The sequence below is a fragment of the Myotis myotis genome, unplaced genomic scaffold (genome assembly GCF_014108235.1).
Source record: "Myotis myotis isolate mMyoMyo1 unplaced genomic scaffold, mMyoMyo1.p scaffold_m19_p_6, whole genome shotgun sequence".
NCBI classification, from domain to species: domain Eukaryota; kingdom Metazoa; phylum Chordata; class Mammalia; order Chiroptera; family Vespertilionidae; genus Myotis; species Myotis myotis.
In genome coordinates, this window is record NW_023416368.1 from 75,546,636 (window position 1) to 75,566,740 (window position 20,105).

At 42.3% G+C, this 20,105-nt stretch overlaps 1 protein-coding gene across 9 annotated transcripts in view; it reads left to right on the forward strand.

The window, feature by feature from the left end:
• The window catches only part of KIF13B (kinesin family member 13B), a 208,038-nt gene that overhangs the window by 103,771 nt on the left and 84,162 nt on the right, over positions 1 to 20,105 (forward strand). For all 9 annotated transcript variants that reach the window (XM_036311930.1, XM_036311932.1, XM_036311923.1 and 6 more), the window contains 3 exons: positions 5,511 to 5,641; positions 17,615 to 17,701; positions 19,034 to 19,224. In XM_036311930.1, the coding sequence (XP_036167823.1) occupies positions 5,511 to 5,641; positions 17,615 to 17,701; positions 19,034 to 19,224 (409 nt within the window). The remainder of the gene's footprint in view (positions 1 to 5,510; positions 5,642 to 17,614; positions 17,702 to 19,033; positions 19,225 to 20,105) is intronic.

The window sequence follows — 20,105 nt, forward strand, 5'->3', positions numbered from 1 at the left end:
TCATCTATTTTAGTATTTGAATGTAAAAAAACAGGCAGATAACTTTTCTTCCTTCTCTACCTCCATTCCAGAAAAGCTGTCTTCAGAGTCTTGGTTATGTTGAGCAAGAGTGAGTTCTTGGTTAAAGAATTTTTTAAAAAAATGTTTTTATTAATTTTAGAGAGAGAGGAAGGGGGGGGAGAGAGAGAGAGAGAGAGAGAGAGAGAGAGAGAGAGAGAGAGAGAGAGAGAGAGAAAGAAACATGGATGAGAACGAAACATCAACATTGATCAATTACCTGGCTACCTCCTGCACGCCCCCTGCTGGGGATTGAGTCTGCAACCTGGGCATGTGCCCTGACCCTAAATTCAACTGGTAACCTCCTGGTGTGTGGGTTGATGCTCAACCACCATTCTTTAACAGCATGAGCCACACAGACCGGACTGTTAAAGAATTTTGATTATTTAGATATGTAAAGAGTAACAAAAACTTTTTTGCTTATTATCCCTGGCATTCACTTACTTTTCCCTTCAGAAATTGTGAATATTGATAAGGTTGAGGGACTGCACAGGCTATACTAATATGCTGCTTTCCCTGATTGCAGGAAGGGAAAAGCCACACTGTGCTATGTCACTAGTGAACATGTTCTGTCTCTCTCCTTTATTTCCCCACCCTTTAGGACTTAGTTGATCAAAGGAAGTCTCAAGAAAGCCACAAAGGTAGTTCATTCATAAAGGAAGCAAGGTCCAGTAAATTCATAGAATAGTGAACTAATCATCTCCAGTGAAATTAAATTTAAATGAAGAAAGGTTAAAAAGCCATTTCTATTTTTTATTGTTTCTGAGATTTTAAAGCAATATTTTGTGTTTGCTAAAGTTTTCCCTAAAACTAGTATATTTTTTGAATTTTTATGAATTTATTTGAGCCAAACTGACAACATATGCCAAGGAGCAAGATCTCAAATGCTCCCTAAAACTAGTATTTTTAAAGAGTCATTCATTATACTCATATATCACGTAGAGACTAAAAGCCTATCCCTGATTAACTTTTATTTTAATTACCTTGTACCTTCACAGAATTTAGTTACTGATTAGATAAACTTCTATACCAACCTTTGATAAGTTAATTTTTTCCTCATTGGCATTTTATTGCAGTGTTTGGAGCTCTATAGGAAGAACTTATCAAAAAGCTTATTGTTTAACTTGTTTAAACATCAAAGAGTAAAACTTTGTCAGAATTGAGCTTTTGGAACTTGATATTTGAGATTTCAGCAAATCATCATTCAAATTAGGATAGATTATAACCCTAAATGAGATATTTAAATAGTCATTTATAGTTTAAGCTCTATAATTAGGAACTCTCCTGTTTTTTGGCTTTAGTGGCTCAGTGCTCAGCTTAAAATAGGTGCTCAATATATTTGTTGAAAAATATTTTTCATTTAGAATTTGGACTAGACAAGTACATGTTTGAGTTAATATCTTATCTCTGAGAATTTTAAAAAATTTTATTGCTGAGATTATTACAGATGTTCCGGCCCTTTATACCCCCATTGCTTCCCTCCACCTGGTTCCCGCCCCACCCCAGGGCTTCACCATCCTATTGTCTGTGTCCATAGGTTATATGTATAAAGTTCTTTGGTTAATCTCTTCCCGCTCCCCTCCCCCTTCCCTCTGAGATTTTTCAGTCTGTTCCACGTTTCCATTCCTCTGGTTCTATTTTTTTTTTTACTCCTCACCTGAGGATATTATTTACATTGATTTTTAAAGAGAGTGCAAGGGAGAGGGAGAGACAGAGAAATACCAATGTGAAAGTGACACATCTATTGGTTGCCTCTGGCATGCTCCCCCAACCTGCAACCGAGGTACGTGCCCTTGACTGGAATAGAACCTGGGACCCTTCAATCCGCAGGTCAATGCTCTAGCCACTGAGCCAAGAATAAATATTCATCAGTTTATTTTGTTCTTCAGATTCCTTGTTTGTTTATTTTGATTTTTAGATTCAGTTGTTGATAGATATGTATTTGTTGCCATTTTATTACTCATGTTTGTTTGTTTGTTTGTTTTCTTTTTCTTAAAGAAGACCCTTGAACATTTCATTTGATACTGGTTTGGTCGTGCTGAACTCCTTTAGCTTTTTCTGTGAAGCTCTTTACCTGACCTTCAATTCTAAATGATAGCTTTGCTGGGTAGAGTAATCTTGGTTGTAGGTTCTTGCTATTTATTCATCACTTTAAATATTTATTGTCACTCCCTTCTGGCCTGCATAGTTTCTGCTGAGAAACTGACAGTCCTCTGGGTGCTCCCTTGTAGGTAACTAACTGCTTTTCTCTTGCTGCTTTTAAGATTCTCTCTTTGTCTTAACCCTTGGCATTTTATTGATGATGTGTCTTGATGTGGGGCTCTTTGGGTTCCTCTTGTTTGGGACTCTGCACTTCCTGGACTTGTATGTCTATTTATTTTGCCAGGTAAGGGAAATTTTCTTTCATTATTTTTTCAAACAGGTTTTCAATTTCTTGTTCTCTTCTCCTTTCTGCAACCTCATGATGCAAATGTTTCTCCACCTCTATCCTCAGTACAGAAAAGGATTCTACAGGCACAATTAGGACTCCTGCTAGAATTTCCCATGGTAGTGATTAGATGTAGAAATGGCCTAAGGCTAGTGCTTTGGGGCATTTTTCTTTTTTAGATGATCTTTTTCTCCTTGGATTCTTTTTTTTTTTTTTTCCTTTTGGAATTTCTCTCCACCTTTTGTTTGGTGTTGTAAGACAGGGGAGGAGGAACCCAATTGGGGAATGGAGTCAGGCTGGAATAGATTCTGCTATTGAATATCACAAAAGCATTACTTATAGTTTACACCTGGTCAAGCCCTATTCTCCAGGTTAGGAAAGTATGTGATTGGCCATGAAGCCTCAGCTAAAAGTGAGCAGTAGACATTTTCTGGAATGTCCTCTGTATTATATATATATATATATATATATATATATATATATATATATATATTCATGAGGATTGAACAGGATACCATGGCACAGTGCTGGATCCCAACCCTTTGTTTCCTTGGAAACACCACTGCAATGTTGTTGAGAGAAGAAACCCCCAGAAAGAGGGAAGTAAAAATACCAGAGGGAAAGAGGCCTTTATATTAGATTGAGATCCCAGATGACCTGGGAAGAACTAGAACACAGAATATGATTAGAAGTATTACCAGCCAAGAAGAGAGAATCATCTTCTTTTGAGTCTGAAGGGAAGGTTAAGGGAGATGATAGTTCATTTATTTTCCTTTTATATTTACTTAATGCCTTTGTGTGTAAGGCCTGTGTTAACTGCTTGGGTTACAGTGGGGAGTAGGTGTGGCTCTTTTCTGCTCTCATGGAGCTTCCATGTTAGCTCTGGAGGTGACAGAGCTATATCATCTCTGACATGGAAAGTCAGAGCTATGTAGGAATTCAAATGTGAGAGTGATGGGTGGCTATTTCTGATAGTCAGTTCAGGATTCACCTCTCTGAGGATATGCCCATAAAAGCTGAGATAGAAATGGCAGGAAATTACCAATATCAAGAACAGGGGAAGAACATTTCAGACAGAAGAAACAGCCAGTGTACTCAAAGACCAGGTGAAAGGCCAATGTGACTGGGTGTAGCTCCAGGAGAGAGAGAATGGTGGGTGCTAGCATAGGGGCTGGGGGCAGATCACAGTGTTTTGTAAAGCCTGGTAAGAATTTGGATTTCATTAGACCTTCAAAAGGAAACCACTAGAGAGTTTTAAATAGGGGGATCACATGATCAGCTGTTGTGGTGGGAGTGGATGGGGGTGGGTGAGTAGACATAGAAAAATAGTAGGAAGCCCCTGTGTTCACCCAGGCAGGAGACTAGGATATGACAACAGAGGTGGGGGAAATGAGCTGATTCCTTATATGTTTTGGAGGGTGAGTCCATACAGATTTCCTGATTGACACGGGGCGAGGAGTAGACTGATAAAGGATAGAGAGGACTTGAAGATAGCATTTTAGCTTTTTAGTTGCCTAACTGGGTGGTGGTAACACCATTATTTTGGGGGACAGGAATAGAATCATTGTGGGGGTGGATTTGGGGTGGAAAAAGGCTCTGCTTTGGCCCTTTCACTTTGAAATGTCTTCAGACAGCCAGTTTCTTCCAGGTCTGCCAGAAATAACGGTGACTGAGATTAGGATTGTGGTCATAGAGGTGGGGAATAATGGAACCCAAGTCTGTAGTTCTGGGTTGGTGATTTAATTTATTATGTAGACAGTATTTAAAGCTCATGGGACTGGATGAGATCCTCCTGGTCAGGAGTCAGCCACCTAGGCCAAATCTAGCTTCTGGCCCAGGAGCTAGTACATTGTTTGGATGGTTGAAAAGAAATCAAATGAATCTTAATACTTCAAGCACCTGAAAATTATATGAAATTCAAATTTAAGTGTTCATAAATAAAGTTTTATTGGCAAGTAGCCACACCTGGTCATTTGTATATTGTCTGGCTACTTTCACATTACAGGGCAGAATTGAGTAGTTGCATGTGACTCAGAAGCCTAAACTATTTCATATCTGACCCCTGACTTAGCTGAGTAGAAGGAGAAGGTGGCCTAGGACACTTTCAGCTCATGTGAACATTTAATCATGGATGGACAGTCAGATGTTGAAACGCATAAGAGGGAGCTTGATTTTTATATCCATTTTCTCAGTAACCTGCAAAAAATGAGGCTAGTGATTGGAGTGTAGAGAATTGAGTAATTAGGGGGTCTACGGTGAAAAAAACACACCTGTCATATCTCTTATGAGGTTTAAAGAGACTATGTGATTCATAAAATAATTGTAGTCTTTTTAGTTTCTTACATTTGAATAACATTTTATCTTTATAGTTGACTTATCTTAATTGAGACCAGGTAAGTGATATGCAATTTAAGTACGTGTAGTTTTCAGACCAATATTCTTGGTGCATCCTTGGCCAATGGCTCATGCTCTGAGAGTAGCATAAAATATTTGGAATCAAGATTGCATTGGAGCTCTGGAGTTTTGCTCAGTGGTTAGAGTGTTGCCTGTAGATCAGAGGGTTGAGGGTTCGGTTTCTGGTCAAGGGCATGTACCTGGGTTATAGGTTTGATCCCTGGCCCCAGCCAATTGATGTGTCTCTCTCATGTCAATGTTTCTCTCTCTTGTCCTCTCTCCCTTTTACTCTCTCTAAAAATCAAAGGAAAACATATCCTCGAGTGAGGATTAACAACAACAAAAAAAGGTTACAATGGAAAATAATGATTATAGTAGAGGCATTAATATAAAACTATAGTTTTCAGTTTAAAAGGTATAACTCAACTCAGTGTATTATTCCCTAAAGGAAATAGAACTTGTCAAATGATTTTCAGAGAAAGCCAGAAATTCCCCATGCTATTCCATTTGCTTTAAAAATCTCTTAGCTAAGGTAATGGATTAATTAATATAAGAGGGCTCAGAGTAGATTATTTTACTTTGTATACATGTAAGAATATGGTATTAATCAGTGTATTTGATTCCTTTGTAGGAGCATACATTGATAGGTTCGGCAAATTCCCAAGATATCCAGCTGTGTGGCATGGGAATTCTTCCTGAACACTGTATTATAGACATCACGCCAGAAGGCCAGGTTATCCTGACTCCTCAAAGGAACACCAGGTAATGTACTTTAATTAGTGTTAATGTCACAATAATTTTTTAAAAATATATTTTATTGATTTTTTACAGAGAGGAAGGGAGAGGGATAGAGAGTCAGAAACATCGATGAGAGAGAAACATCGATTAGCTGCCTCCTGCACACCCACTACTGGGGATGTGCCCACAACCAAGGTACATGCCCTTGACTGGAACCGAACCTGGGACCCTTCAGTCCCTAGGCCGCCGCTTTATCCACTGAGCCAAACCGATCAGGGCATGTCACAGTAATTTTTAAGAGGAAGAAAGTACACCAGTTGGAGGACATTTAGCCTTGGTTTGCTTTTAAGTTCACTTAGTGAAGATATCCAGTAATATTGTAGGTGGCGGGAATGGCATCAGAAGTTATACCAGACCTGGGTTCAGCAACCTCAGTACTTGAGTTCTGGCTAGGGAAGAATTCACAGCCAAGACTCAGACTATAAGAAAACATTTATTTGGAAAATCACAGAGGTAGAAGAAGTAATTCGTAGAAGAAATGGGCTTAGGAAATAAGTTTTAGAGGCAAAGGAAGAGCTCTAGGAACTTGGGAGTGAGGAAGGTAATGGTAACACCTCTGGGGAAGCAGGAGGGGGAGAGAGAGGGGAGGAGGAAGGGAAAGGCAGAGGCATGGGCGGGCTCAGGAGAGGGAGTGCAGTTGGGTCCTCCTTTCTAAGGTTTTAAGGGTGGAGATTTTAGGGGAGGTCCCAGGGGAAGATCTCAATAGACTATTCAGCAGCTTTCCAGGTGTGTCCTGTCATAGTTGGGCTCTCCATTGATTGATTGCTTGGCACCAGGGCAGGGGGTCATTATTCAATGCATCTGGTCCTGAGGTCAGCCTTGATTGTGGTGTTGCTTGTCTGGTTTTGCTGCTTTTCTGGAGCTGAAATAAAACTGAGGTCTAGATGTTACCTCTAGGGAGGAAAGGTCAGGGGGTCCAAACTGTGCCGGGAGCCGGTCCATGCTTGCTGTTTCAAGGGACCTGGCATATATGGCATACTGTTCTTAATATGTTTGCTCACCTTCTTGGCACTACGTGTTTTAACCAAGGTCTCTGAGAAAGGTTGTTTCCCCAGGTAGGGATTTTCCCCTGAAGTTAGGGAGGGAATAAAACCTCTTAACTAAGTGCCAGGCGGGTAATTAATCACTTTAACTACGAACAATCATGCTTAAGCTACATAATCTTTACTCCCTGGAATGGAGATAAGAAACGCCCTAACCTTTGGAATAGAGATTGATAGGATTGGAATCAACTGGTATAAATACAGATGTAACAAGACAGAACTTAGAAGACAGAACCTACACAGAACCTAGAGACAGAAGAACTTCACTGGAGAGAACATGGCAAAAGATCCTGGGCAGAAACTGGCAACAGAACCTAGAGACAGAACCTAGTGAGAGAACCTGGCTGAAGAACCTAGAGACAGAACCTGGCTACAGAACCTGGATAGAACATGGCAAGAGAACCTGACTAGAACCTGGTGACTGAACCTGGCTGGAGAACCTGGACAGAACCTGGCTGGAGAACCTAATGAGGGAACATGGCTACAGAACCTGGCTGGAGAACCTGGAGAGCCTGGCTGGAGAACCTAGTGAGAGAATCAAACCAGAACTTTGCTGGAGATCCTGACCAGAACTTCGCTGGAGATCCAGACCAGAACTTGGCTGGAGATCCTGGCTAGAGATCCTGGCTAGGCTGCTGATCAACTGAACGCTGTCTCCGTGTCATTCCTTCTTCGCCGACTCCGTCCACACCTTTGGAGACCCCTGGACCTGCTGGGGTTGGACCCCAGCAAAACTGCATGACCAGCAATATGCTAGGGGACAAAAGGTCACCCTGGGGACCAGGTCCCACCCTACAATTGTCCTTTGCTAGGCTTTCTGCCCTGTACCAGCCCATTGTTTTTGCTCTGCTCATGTCTAACTGCCTCCCACAGTTAGTTACCACATTCTTTTTTTTTTTTTTAATATATTTTATTGATTTTTTACAGAGAGGAAGGGAGAGAGATAGAGAGTTAGAAACATCGATGAGAGAGAAACATCGATCAGCTGCCTCCTGCACACTCCCCACTGGGGATGCGCCCGCAACCCAGGTACATGCCCTTGACCGGAATCGAACCCGGGACCCTTCAGTCCGCAAGCCGACGCTCTATCCACTGAGCCAAACCAGTTTCGGCAGTTACCACATTCTTTATGTTACCTTTTCAATCTCTCTTAAACCAATTCCTTCCTCTCTATACCCATTACCGCAGCTTATTTATATAAGGCCCTCACCAGATCTTGACTAGAATCCCTGCCAGCACCCTGATCTTTTACCCACTGTACAGTCAGGTGACTTTCTAATCTTTTTTATACAAAACTAGAGGCCCAGTACACAAAATTAGTGCACTGGGGGGTGGGTTGGGGTTCCCTCAGCCCAGCCTGCCCCTCTCACAGTCCGGGAGCCCTCAGTGGATGTCCTACTGATGGCCACAGTCTGGCAGCAGAGGCTTGGAGGAGGCGTCCCGTGTGTGTGTGTGTGTGTGTGTGTGTGTGTGTGTGTGTCTGTCTGTCTGCTGGGGCCTGCCCCCAGCCACGCCACATAGGCTGGAAGCAGTTGCCGTGTGTGTGTGTGTGTGTGTGTGTCTCCCAACTGGGGGTCTGTCCCCAGCCACATTGGAAGCTCAGAGCAGGTACTGTGTGTGTTTGTGTGTCCCAACTGGGGGTCTGCCCCCAGCCACATTGGAGGCTCAGAGCAGGTACTGTGTGTGTTTGTGTGTCCCAACTGGGGGTCTGCCCCCAGCCACATTGGAGGCTCAGAGCAGGTACTGTGTGTGTGTGTGTGTGTGTGTGTGTGTGTGTGTGTGTGTGTGTGTCTGCTGGGGTCCTGCTCCCAGCCACACCATGGAGGCTTGGAGCAGGAGCCCCTTTGTGTTGATCTCTCAGGCTCCTGGCCTCCACTGCATGTTGTACTCTCCCTTGAGCTATGGCCAGGATGGGGGTGCTGCTTGCAAGCCAGGCTTTCCTGCTCCCGGATCACCATGGCGACCGGGGAGCAGGCCCAGCGGGGGGCTGTCCACAGGCCCGGCTTTCCCGCTCCCAGGTCTCCATGGCAACCAGGGAGAAGGCGCAGTTGGGGGCTGCCTACAGGCCACACTTTTCTACTTACTGATGGCCGGATCACCAGAGCCACCCAGGGCCCAGTGGCACTTTCCTGCTCTCCAATAGTCATAGGGTCCTGGCTGGGGCCGGGGCTTAGCAGTGTGGGGCTTAGGCGGCACGGGTTTCCCGGCTGGGGGCTCAGGTGGCACACAGGGGTCCTGGCTGGGGGCGGGGCTTATGCCCCGCTGCCCAAGGCTGCACATGGGGCCCGGATGGCAGCTCGCGCTCTCCTGCCCTGCCTGTAGTATAGGATAGAGGCCTGGTGCACGGGTGGGGGCCGGCTGGTTTGCCCTGAAAGTGTCCTGGATCAGGGTGGGGGTCCCGCTTGGGTCCCTAGCCAGCCTGGATGACGGGCTGAAGGCTGTTTGCAGCTGGTCACACTTTCTTCAGGGTGGGGGTCCCCACTGGGGTGCCTGGCCAGTCTGGGTGAGGGCCTGAGACCCGTTTTCAGGCTGGAGGGCAACTTAAGCTCCCAGCCTCTCCTTTTTTTCTTTTTTTTTTAATTCTGGGATTTATTTACCTTCTATAGCTGTCACTGGAGCTGAGAGCCGGCTCCAGCTCTGAGGGCTGAAAGTAGGTTTCTGGGTCTGTTTGGCTTCTATAATTGAAACTCTGTTGCCATCACAGCAACTCTAAGCTCTGAGGCCGAAGCTGGCTGAAAGCAGGTCTCTGGAGCTTGTTTAGCTTCTATAATTGCAACATAGTTGCTTAGAATGCAGCTCAGAGGCTGGCAGCGGCAGGCCGGGAACGTTGGCTTCCTCTGTCACTGGAGCAAGCAAGCCTCCTGTTCGCTTCAGCTGCGTGGCTGCCGGCCGCCATCTTTGTTGGCAGTTAATTTGCATGTCCTGCTGATTAGCCAATGGGAAGGGTGTTGGTGTTATGGTCAATTTGCATGTTTCTCTTTTATTAGATAGGATTCCTTACATCCCTCCTATTTTTCTCCTATTCCTCTGCCTCTGACATTTCTTAGGTCAGCTAACTTCTAAAGCTCTGTCATTATCTACTTTGGGAAACTTCCTGTTTGGTCTAAATCAGGGGTCCTCAAACTTTTTAAACAGGGGACCAGTTCACTGTCCCTCAGACCGTTGGAGGGCCGGACTATAGTTTAAGAAAAGACTATGAACAAATTCCTGTGCACACTGCACATATCTTATTTTGAAGTAAAAAAACAAAATGGGAACAAATACAATATTTGTATTGGCATGTGGCCCGCGGGCCATAGTTTGAGGACCCCTGGTCTAAATTAAGGGCCCCTATTATGTATTCCCAGTGTACCTTATGTTTCTGTGTTGTATTCTTATGGGCTGTTAATCTTTATTAACCCACAGTGGACTGAGAACTCTTGGAAGACAAGGACCTTTCCTTTTTATATTCTTTATCCTTAGCATGTAATATAAGACTAGTAAGTAAGTACTCAGTAAGTAATGAATGAATTAAGAGGCATAACATTAATAAATGTTTGTTTCCTTAGCTATGAAACTGTTAACTATCTTGTTATATAACTGTCTAACTTATAGGTGACTAGAAGCCTGGTGCACAGAATTCATGCACTGGTGGGGGGTGTGGCCTGCGGGGATCAGCCCGCTTTAGAAACGTTGCTCATCCCGGTCAGCCAAGAGGCACTCTCACTGTGGGAGTGCACTGACCACCAGGGGGAAGCTTCTGCATCTGTACCACGGTGGTCAGTGTGCATCATAGCGACTGGTTGATCGGTTGTCCTGGTAGTTCTGTCGTTCAGTCACTGGACTTTTATTATATAGGATGGTTAACTGACATATTGATCTGAATTTTGATCCATTTCATCATGTGATATTAAAAAATCAATAGTGATATTAAAAAATCATTAGTATCATCACTAATTTCATCTGTAAAGTCTGTATATTGGGAAGCTATTAAGCTCCTGCTGAAGAATATAGGTGAGAAAGGAAAAGAAAGAGCAAGCCTGGCCGGCATGGCTCAGTGGTTGAATACGACCTATGAACCAGTTTACAGTTCAGTTCCCAGTCAGGGCACATGCCTGGGTTGTGAGCTCGATCCCCAGGGTGGGGCGTGCAGGAGACAGTCAATCAGTGATTCTCTTTCATCATTGATGTTTCTGGCTCTCTCTCCCTTTCCCTCTGAAATCAATAAAAATATACTAAGAAAAAAAAAAAGAGCGGAAGCTGGCCTGGCACTTCCAGCTCTAGGGCATGTTATTTTCCTATTAAATAATCGCACAGAATACACCCTCAGGCAAGGTCACTCTGTGTGATAATAAAGTAAGACAAAGCAGGCCACATAATAATTTTGTTTCAGCGCAGACAAAAGCCAAGGTCACTGCCACACACAAAATAGCAAACCTCTCCTCTTGGCTGACATGAGCTACTCCTTCGCTCATTACAACTTTATCCTCATTCTAGTCTCCCTTCTATAGGTAAGATTTCTAAAAATAGCTCACCATAGAATTACTCCTGCTTTCTGACAGCATCCCATGTATAGAGAACCCCCACTTCTTTACACCCTCTCCCAGATCATCCAGCTAAAGCCCCAATCCTGCAACAAGTCCTCAACACCCTCTCGCCGATGCCCCAGGCTTCCTAAGGCGTGTCTTTTTCCTCTGCATGAGTAATAAACCCAACTTGTTCAACTACAGGAATATTCCTGTGGTCAGTAGTTGGAGGACGTTGACATAAGTTTTCCAAAACTCACTTGAAAGCTTGAACTTTGCAGTTGGCAACAAGTACTGTCAGTTGTTTTCCTCAAAGTGAAAGACTGGCTTTGTTTATTTTCAAGAAAATGTCTGCCAAAAGACCACTTTGTATATGTCTTTGACTTAGACAATCATCATACTTTGGAATGCATTAAAGCAGTGCCTTCTGTGTACTTCTCATTTTGTCACCTGTGTTTAAAAAGTTGTGTACTCAAGAGTCAAGATTTCATACAAGTCATAATTTTTACTGCTTTGTTAAGAACATTCACAAACAAAACATTTTTTTGTTTTTAAATATATTTTTTAATTCTTTATTGTTTAAAGTATTACATATATCCCCCTTTCCCCCCATTGACCTCTACTTAGCCACTCCCACCCCCCAGCACATGCCCTCACCCTGCTACTATCTGTGTCCATTGGTTATGCTTATATGCATGCATACAAGTCCTTTGGTTGATCTCTTACCCCCACTCTACCTCGCACCCTCCCGTGCCTACCCTCTGAGGTTTGACGGTCTGTTCGATGCTTCTATGTCTCTGGATCTATTTTTGTTTACCAGTTTATGTTGTTCATTATATTCCACAAATGAGTGCTATCATGTGATATTTATCTTTCTCCAACTGGCTTATTTCACTTAGCATAATGCTCTCTAGGTCGATCCATACTATTGCAGATGGTAAGAGTTCTTTCTTTCTTTCTTTTTTTTTTTAAATTAAATCTTTATTGTTCAGATTATTAGTTGTTCCTCTTCCTCCCCCCCCCATAGCTCTCCTCCACCCAGTTCCCACCCCACCCTCTGCCCTTACCCCTCCCACTGTCATCATCCATAGGTGTACGATTTTTGTCCAGTCTCTTCCTGCACCCCCACACCCCTTTCCCCCCAAGAATTGTCAGTCCATTCCCTTTCCATGCCCTGGTTCTATTATATTCACCAGTTTACTCTCTTCATCAGGTTTTTTATTCACTTGATTTTTAGATTCACTTGTTGATAGATATGTATTTGCTGTTCATAATTTTTATCTTTACCTTTTTCTTCTTCCTCTTCTTAATGAATACCTTTCAGCATTTCATATAATGCTGGTTTGGTGCTGATGAACTCCTTTAGCTTTTCCTTATCTGTGAAGCTCTTTATCTGACCTTCAATTCTGAATGATAGCTTTGCTGGATAAAGTAATCTTGGTTGTAGGTTCTTGCTATTCATCACTTTGAATATTTCTTGCCACTCTCTTCTGGCCTGCATAGTTTCTGTTGAGAAATCAGCTGACAGTCGTATGGGTGCTCCCTTGTAGGTAACTGACTTTCTTTCTCTTGCTGCTTTTAAGATTCTCTCTTTGTCTTTTGCTCTTGGCATTTTAATTATGATGTGTCTTGGTGTGGTCCTCTTTGGATTCCTTTTGTTTGGTGTTCTCTGCACTTCCTGGACTTGTAAGTCTATTTCTTTCACCAGGTAGGGGAAGTTTTCTGTCATTATTTCTTCAAATAGGTTTTCAATATCTTGTTCTCTCTCTTCTTCTGGCACCCCTATAATTCGGATGTTGGTACACTTGAAGTTGTCCCAGAGGCTCCTTACACTATCTTCATATTTTTGGATTCTTTTTTCTTTTTTCTTTTCCGGTTGGGTATTTTTTGTTTCTTTGTATTTCAAATCTTTGACTTGATTCTTGGGATCCTCTTGTCTGCTGTTGGATCTCTGTATATTATTCTTTATTTCAGTCAGTGTATGCTTAATTTCTAGTTGGTCTTTTTTCATATCCTCCAGGGTCTCACTAAATTTATTGGCGGTTTCCAGAAAATTCTTGAAAAACATTATAACCATGGTTTTGAACTCTATATCTAGTCATTTGCTTTCCTCCATTTCTGTCATTTGTGACCTGTTTCTTTGTCTCTGCATTTTTTATGCTTCCCTGTGTTGGTAGAGTGGCTTTGTATGCTAGGTGTCCTATAGAGCCCAGTGGCTCAACCTCCCCAATTACTTGAGGTTGACACTCTTGGTGCACCCTTTGTGGGCTTTGTGCATAGTCTTGTTGTAGTCTTGTTGTAGTTAAGCCTTGATTGTTGTAGTTATCACTGGGAGGAATTGACCTCCAGGCCACTTGGCTGTGAGAATCAGCTGTGTCTGCAGTGGAAGAACTTCTGTGCTGAAGACACCCTTCTGGGGCAAGACTTGCTTCAGTGGGGCTTTGGTGCTCACTGAGCCTGCCCCCTGAGTGTGTCCCTTATGGATCTGAGGAGTTGTAATCTGGATGGTCCCATAACATACATGTTCTGATGGTCCCACTCTGACCACTGGGTACACTGGCTCTTGGATCTAAGGAGGTGATAATTTAGCCTCTGCCTGAGGCTACCCAGCAGGAGCTACGAAGAGATCTGCAGATTCCCCTTCCTTTTTTGAGGTTTGGAGGTGCCCAGATGAGGCCTAGCTGTGAAGCAATGCAAGCCACTGTGGGGCCTTGGGCCTTCTCTTAGAAGTTCTGGGTCTGTCTGGCCCAGCTGCAATTTGTTAGGTAATCTTCAGATTGCAATGGGCCAGGGCATTCATATGCAAAAGCCTCTGCCGCATCCTGGGTGGGGCGGGTCTCAGGGAATCAACAGGGTGGAGCAAGCAGCGATGGCTAATCCTCAGCCCTGTCCTAAAGGGCCCCGAGTCTCAGTGTCCCGGTAATTGCTGCAAGCACCTCTGAGGGAAAGCTGCCCTCAAGTTCCGAGTTCTGCCTGCTGCCAGGCAGTCCAGTTTCTCCCCATATGAATCTCCCCAGAGACGTCCCAGAACTGGAATTCAGAGCAGTCAGGAGCTTGTGACTCCCTCCCGATTCAAAAAGGCAGCCGTGTCCTCAGGTGCCAGCCCCTTTCCGTGCGCGCTCGAGCCTCTGTACCTCTGCACTTTACTTCCGCAGCTCCTCTGAGTCTTAGTGTGCTTTTCTCTTTCCTTCTACTTGTAGAATTTCCGCTCAGCCAGCCTTCCTGTAGTTCTGGATGATGTCCGTTTTTGTCTTTTTGTTTTATTTTTGAAGTTGTTGTGGGAGACAGCAATTTCCGGTGTTTACCTATGCTGCCTTCTTGGTTTCTCTCAAGAGTTCTTTCTTTTTTACAGCAGCGTAGTATTCCATTATGTAGATGTACCACAGTTTTTTAATCTACTCATTTGCTGATGGGCAATTTGGCTGTTTCCAAATCTTAGCTATGGTAAATTGTGCTGCTGTGGACATAGGGGTGCATATATCCTTTCTTTTTGGTGTTTCTGATTTTTTGGGATATAGTCCAAGAAGTGGGGTTACTGGGTCAAATGGTAGTTCCATTTTTAATTTTTTGAGGAAACTCCATACTGTTTCTACAGTGGCTGCACCAGTCTGCATTCCCACCAGCAGTGCATGAGGGTTTCTTTTTCTCCACATCCTTGTCAGCACTTGTTGTTTGTTGATTTGTTGATGATTGCCATTCTGACAGGTGTGAGATGGTACCTTATTGTCATTTTGATTTGCATCTCTCCGATGATTAGTGACTTTGAGCATGTTTTTATGTCTGTTGGCCTTCTGTATGTCTTCTTTTGAAAAGTGTCTATTTAGGTTCTTTGTCCATTTTTTGATTGGATTGTTTATCTTTCTTTTGTTAAGATGTATGAGTTCCCTATAAATTTTGGAGATTAAACCCTTATCGGATATATCATTGGCAAATATGTTCTCCCATGCAGTGGGCTTTCTTGTTGTTTTGTTGATGGTTTCTTTTGCTGTGCAGAAGCTTTTGATTTGGATGTAGTCCCATTGTTTATTTTCTCCTTAATTTCCATTGTCCTAGGAGCTGTATCGGTAAAAATATTGTTACGACATACATCTGAAATTTTGCTGCCTATGGTGTTTTTAAATTTTTATTTTATTATTTTTTAAGTTGATTTTAGAGTGAGAGAAAGAGAGAGAGAAACATTGATTGGTTGCCTTCCACATCACCCTCTTGAACGGTGATCAAACCTGAAACCCTTTGGTTCATGGAGGGACACTCTAATCAACTGAATAACTGGGCCAGGGCAACAAAACATTTTTCTTTTTTTTAAGATTGTGATTGTGTAGCTGTGAATGACCCAATGACTACGAGTAATGTTTGGTGCCACTTCCTTGATTTGTGCTAAAACGTCAGAATCGAACTGTGACCTCTTGGTTCATAGGTCGATGCTCAACCACGGAGCCACGCTGGCCAGGCTGCTGTAGCTTATAAGAATAAGCCTACATATGCCCTGGCTGGTGTGACTCAGTTGGTTGGGTGTAGTCCCGTTCACTGAAGGGTTGCTGGTTCAATTCCTGGTCATGGCACATGTCTGGGTTTCTGGCTAGATTCTCATTAGGGGACATGCAGGAGGCAGCTGATCAGTGATTCTCTCTCATCATTGATGTTTCTTTCTCTCCCTTTCTCATCCTCTCTGCAATCAATAAAAATATTTTTTTTTTTCAAAAAAGAGAAACAACCACAGTATAATGCCAGCGAAGTACTTTGGGAACTTAACAAAAGCAAGGTACTGTAGGCTGGCTTATACTTTCATGGGAAGTATAAACCAAACTGGGCTTTTGAGAGCTGAGTAAGATTTGGGGGGATGGAGGAGAATGGGAACCCTATTCCAGTTTGTAGGATGGGTATAAACCTGGCTTTGGAGGAAGAGTCAGCCATGTTTAGTGGACCGAATCTAAAGGTTTTTGTTTGTTTGTTTTTCAGGAGGTGAGAGTTCACTAGAAGAGGGAAAGGAGGAGATAAAGAGGGCTTCCTTTTATTAGACCTTTAATGTTAAGTTAAAGACCTTGACCTTAGCCCGAGCTGGCTTGGCTCAGTGGATACAGTGTCGACCTGCAGATTGAAGGATCCCAGGTTCAATTCAGGTCAAGGGCTCATGCCTAGTAGGGGGCTTGCAGGAGGCAGCCAATCAATGATTCTCTCCCATCATTGATGTTTCTATCTCTCTCTCCCTCTCCCTTCCTCTTAAATCAATAAAAATATATTTTAAAAAAGAAAAATAAACAACTTGACCTTTATTCTATATCTAAGCAAATGAGTTATTCAGCAGGAGAGAGGCATGATGACACTAATTCCAGGAATACCATTTTTATAGCAGTATGTATGAGTTTCTATTTATTTCCTTCCTTCTCCAAATTCTTCATTTTATATCCTTCTACCCACCATTTCTTCTGTTTAACTCCATTGTCAAGGTAAACAGTCAGGTGGAATTGAAAAATCTCCTATGAATTGACAGGATATGAACATTTTTCTATGCTATGGCCAGTTACAGAAGAATTTAACATTGCTCTCATTTCTTATTACTGATATCTATAGTTACTTCTAGCATCTCCTTGGTTGACTGGCTTTTTTTTATCCACGAGATTGGACATACTTGTTTTAATTGTAATGTATACTGCTACCATCTTCCTATTTTTGCCTGTAATCTATATATATAAAAGCCTAAATGACCAGTCAACTGGACAACTGGATGACCAACTGGTAACTATGATGCACACTGACCACCAGGGGGCAAATGCTCAATGCAGGGGCTGCCCCCCCCCCCCCCCCCCCCGGTTAGTTCGCTCCCACAGTGGGAGCGCTGCTCAGCTGACCGATGGGCACCAGATGGGCATGAGCTGGGCTCATGGCTGGAGAGCACAGCTGCAGTGACGCGAGCCTCTCCCATCTCCGCAGTAGTGCTACTGAGCCACGGCGTCAGCAGCAATGGTGGCAGGCACAGCGGGGCCTGGATGAGCGGGAGCGGCTCGGTGCCCAGCCCTGGGCTCGGACTCCTCCCTGGCCACCTGCCACTTCACACACTACTACATCCCCTGAGGGGTCCTGGATTGCGAGAGGGCGCAGGCCAGGCTAAAGGACCCCACTGGTGCACAAATCCAGGCACCAGGCCTCTAGTGTTATATAACAAGTTTAGAACTTTGAAAAACAGAGGATAATTATTGTACTTAGTACCATAAGCATTTTAGGTAAATTAGCAAAAAAGTAGATATAAATAATAAAATTCACCAAGGGCAGGTTTTATTGTGGGGAACTGATTAATTCGTTTTTTTCTAGTAACCATATCTCTGTGGTCCTAGAAAATTAAAGGAGAAAATGTGATAATTGTTTACATGTTTGACCTCTTCTCTCCACAGAACATTTGTAAATGGCTCTTCTGTGTCCAGTGCTATACAGCTACACCATGGGGACAGGATATTATGGGGAAACAACCACTTCTTCAGGTATGACATTATTCATGGGTCTTAAAGAGGATTATTGAAGACTATACTCTGAAATAAAAGAATATGTATTGAAAAGTGGACATAACTCCATAAACTTTATATATTTTAGTGTATAATATTTACTTATTTTCTATATGTGTATTTATATACTATATTCATGGTAGGGCAAAAGTAGGTTTACTGTTGTTCTTATGGAAAATAATATAATTAATAAATAATAATACAAGAATAAACTTTCGCGTACTCACAACTGTAAACCTACTTTTGACCCCCCTGTATATATGTTTGCTTGTAGCCCAAGAAACATATGAACCATACACTCAGGAAAAATGGTTTACTTACACATTTTTTCCTTTTTATTTCTCAGTAGAAGATGATTATTTTGCCATCTGCTATAAAAATTAATTTTTTTCTGACATGCTTATCTTTGTCGTTTTCTTAAAAATTTATAAATAGGGATTGTATTACTTTTAGCTGCAATTAGCAGCAAACTTGACTGTAGTGGCTTAAATAGTTTATTTCTTTGACAAAACAAGAAGTCCAAAGGAAAAATGGCTGTTGGCATTGGCTAAGCCCCTCAAAATTGTCATGGCAGAAGTCTTGTCATTGTCCTGACATTTCTCATGGTCTAAAGATGGCCACACCATTCCAGAAGTCTTCTCCAAGTGCCCAGCAACCTTCCACTTAGGTCTCATTTGCTGGAATTTGCTTCTTGGCTGAGAGGGAGGCTGGCTGTGCACACATTGTTTCTCATACAAAATTGGTGTTGTGTTGGCAAGGAAAAGCAGCTGGATGTTGTATAAAATTAAAATCCAGTGTGTTTCTCTTCCTGTAATTGGTCACTGTGCTTCAGATATCAAACTGACTTTTCTTATAATTCGTGAAGATCCTTTGCTTGTGGGCCAGATGATATTTTGATTATTGAAGAAAGGGTAGAGGGGTACAAAATGTGTGGCAATATTATTTTTTTCTTATCAAACTAAATCGAGTATAAATTTCTTGGCTTAGTATTCAAAGCCTTCATACTTTGGTTAAGTTGATCTTTTCAGAGTTATTCCTCACAACTAATACTATACAAATTTTGTGTATCCCTATGTTGTTTCATTCATAACTTCTCCTAGCTTGTAATAGTTATGTGGCATTGTATCATACTCTCTGTTGTAATTATTTGCATGTACATGTGTGTTTTCTTTCTACTACTCGAATATAAACTGAGTATAGTAATCACCTTATATTTACATGGTATCCCCTTGGCCTCTAACAAATGCCAGTATTTAATGAATGAAATGAATGTGTATATCTTTATTTTAAAAGTGACCTTTTTTTCCCTAGATTGAATTTGCCTAAAAGGAAAAAGAAAGTAGATCGAGAGGACGAGGAACAAGATACCTCCATGAAGAATGATACCAGTTCTGAGCAGCTGGATGTAGACGGAGACTCCTCCAGCGAGGTATCCAGTGAAATCAACTTCAACTATGAATATGCACAGATGGAGGTTACCATGAAGGCTCTGGCTAATAATGGTGAGCAGATCTGTTGTGCATTTTAGAATCTATTTTTAGATTGAATTAATTTTTTTATTTAAGTAGAGTTGGTATATGATTTTATATTGGTTATATTAGTTTCAGGTGTACAATATGGTGATTCAACATTTTTACACTTTGAACATCCCCTAATTCTAGTCACCACGTAAACTTATCACAATATTATTGACTATATTCCCTTCGTCTTTTCACACCCCCTTCTCTGGTAACTATCTCTTTGGTCTCAGTTTCTTTTAAAGTTGGTGGAGAGTTAAAAATGTTTATAACTGAGATGCTTTAAATGTTAACAACAAAAAGGAATTCTTAGTTGTTCTCTTTATGCTATCCTTTTCATGTCTTAATTTAATATATTACATTTATAAAAACTTGATTCTTTCTGCCTTGATCTACAAAGCACTGCAAACTATGTTCTCATTGATAGAATTTTTCAGGTTTGAAGCTTGATTATCACTGGCTCATTATTGTAGTGGATTTCTGGAGCATTAAACGGTCTCTTAGGTTACGTGTGGAACTAGTAGACCTGCTTCTTCTGTATGGAAGGTAGTTTGGCATAGATCTGACAGAACAGAAGATAAGTAATTGAGAGCAAGGAAAGCTAAGTTTATTCCAAACTCTCTTTAAAAATCTTATTTTTATTAGGATGACAAACAACAATCCTATATAATAAAAGCCTAATATGGAAATTGTCCCCTTGGGCGGTCATTCGACCGGGAGTTCCACTGGGAGACCAGGAGTTCGATGTGTGCTGACCACGAAGGGGTGGCACGGAACATGGTGGGCGTTGGCAATGTGCTGAGATCTCTTGCTGGCTACCTGGGGGCAGGGGTGATAGGGACGGAGGTGTGGTGAGAATGTGGGGT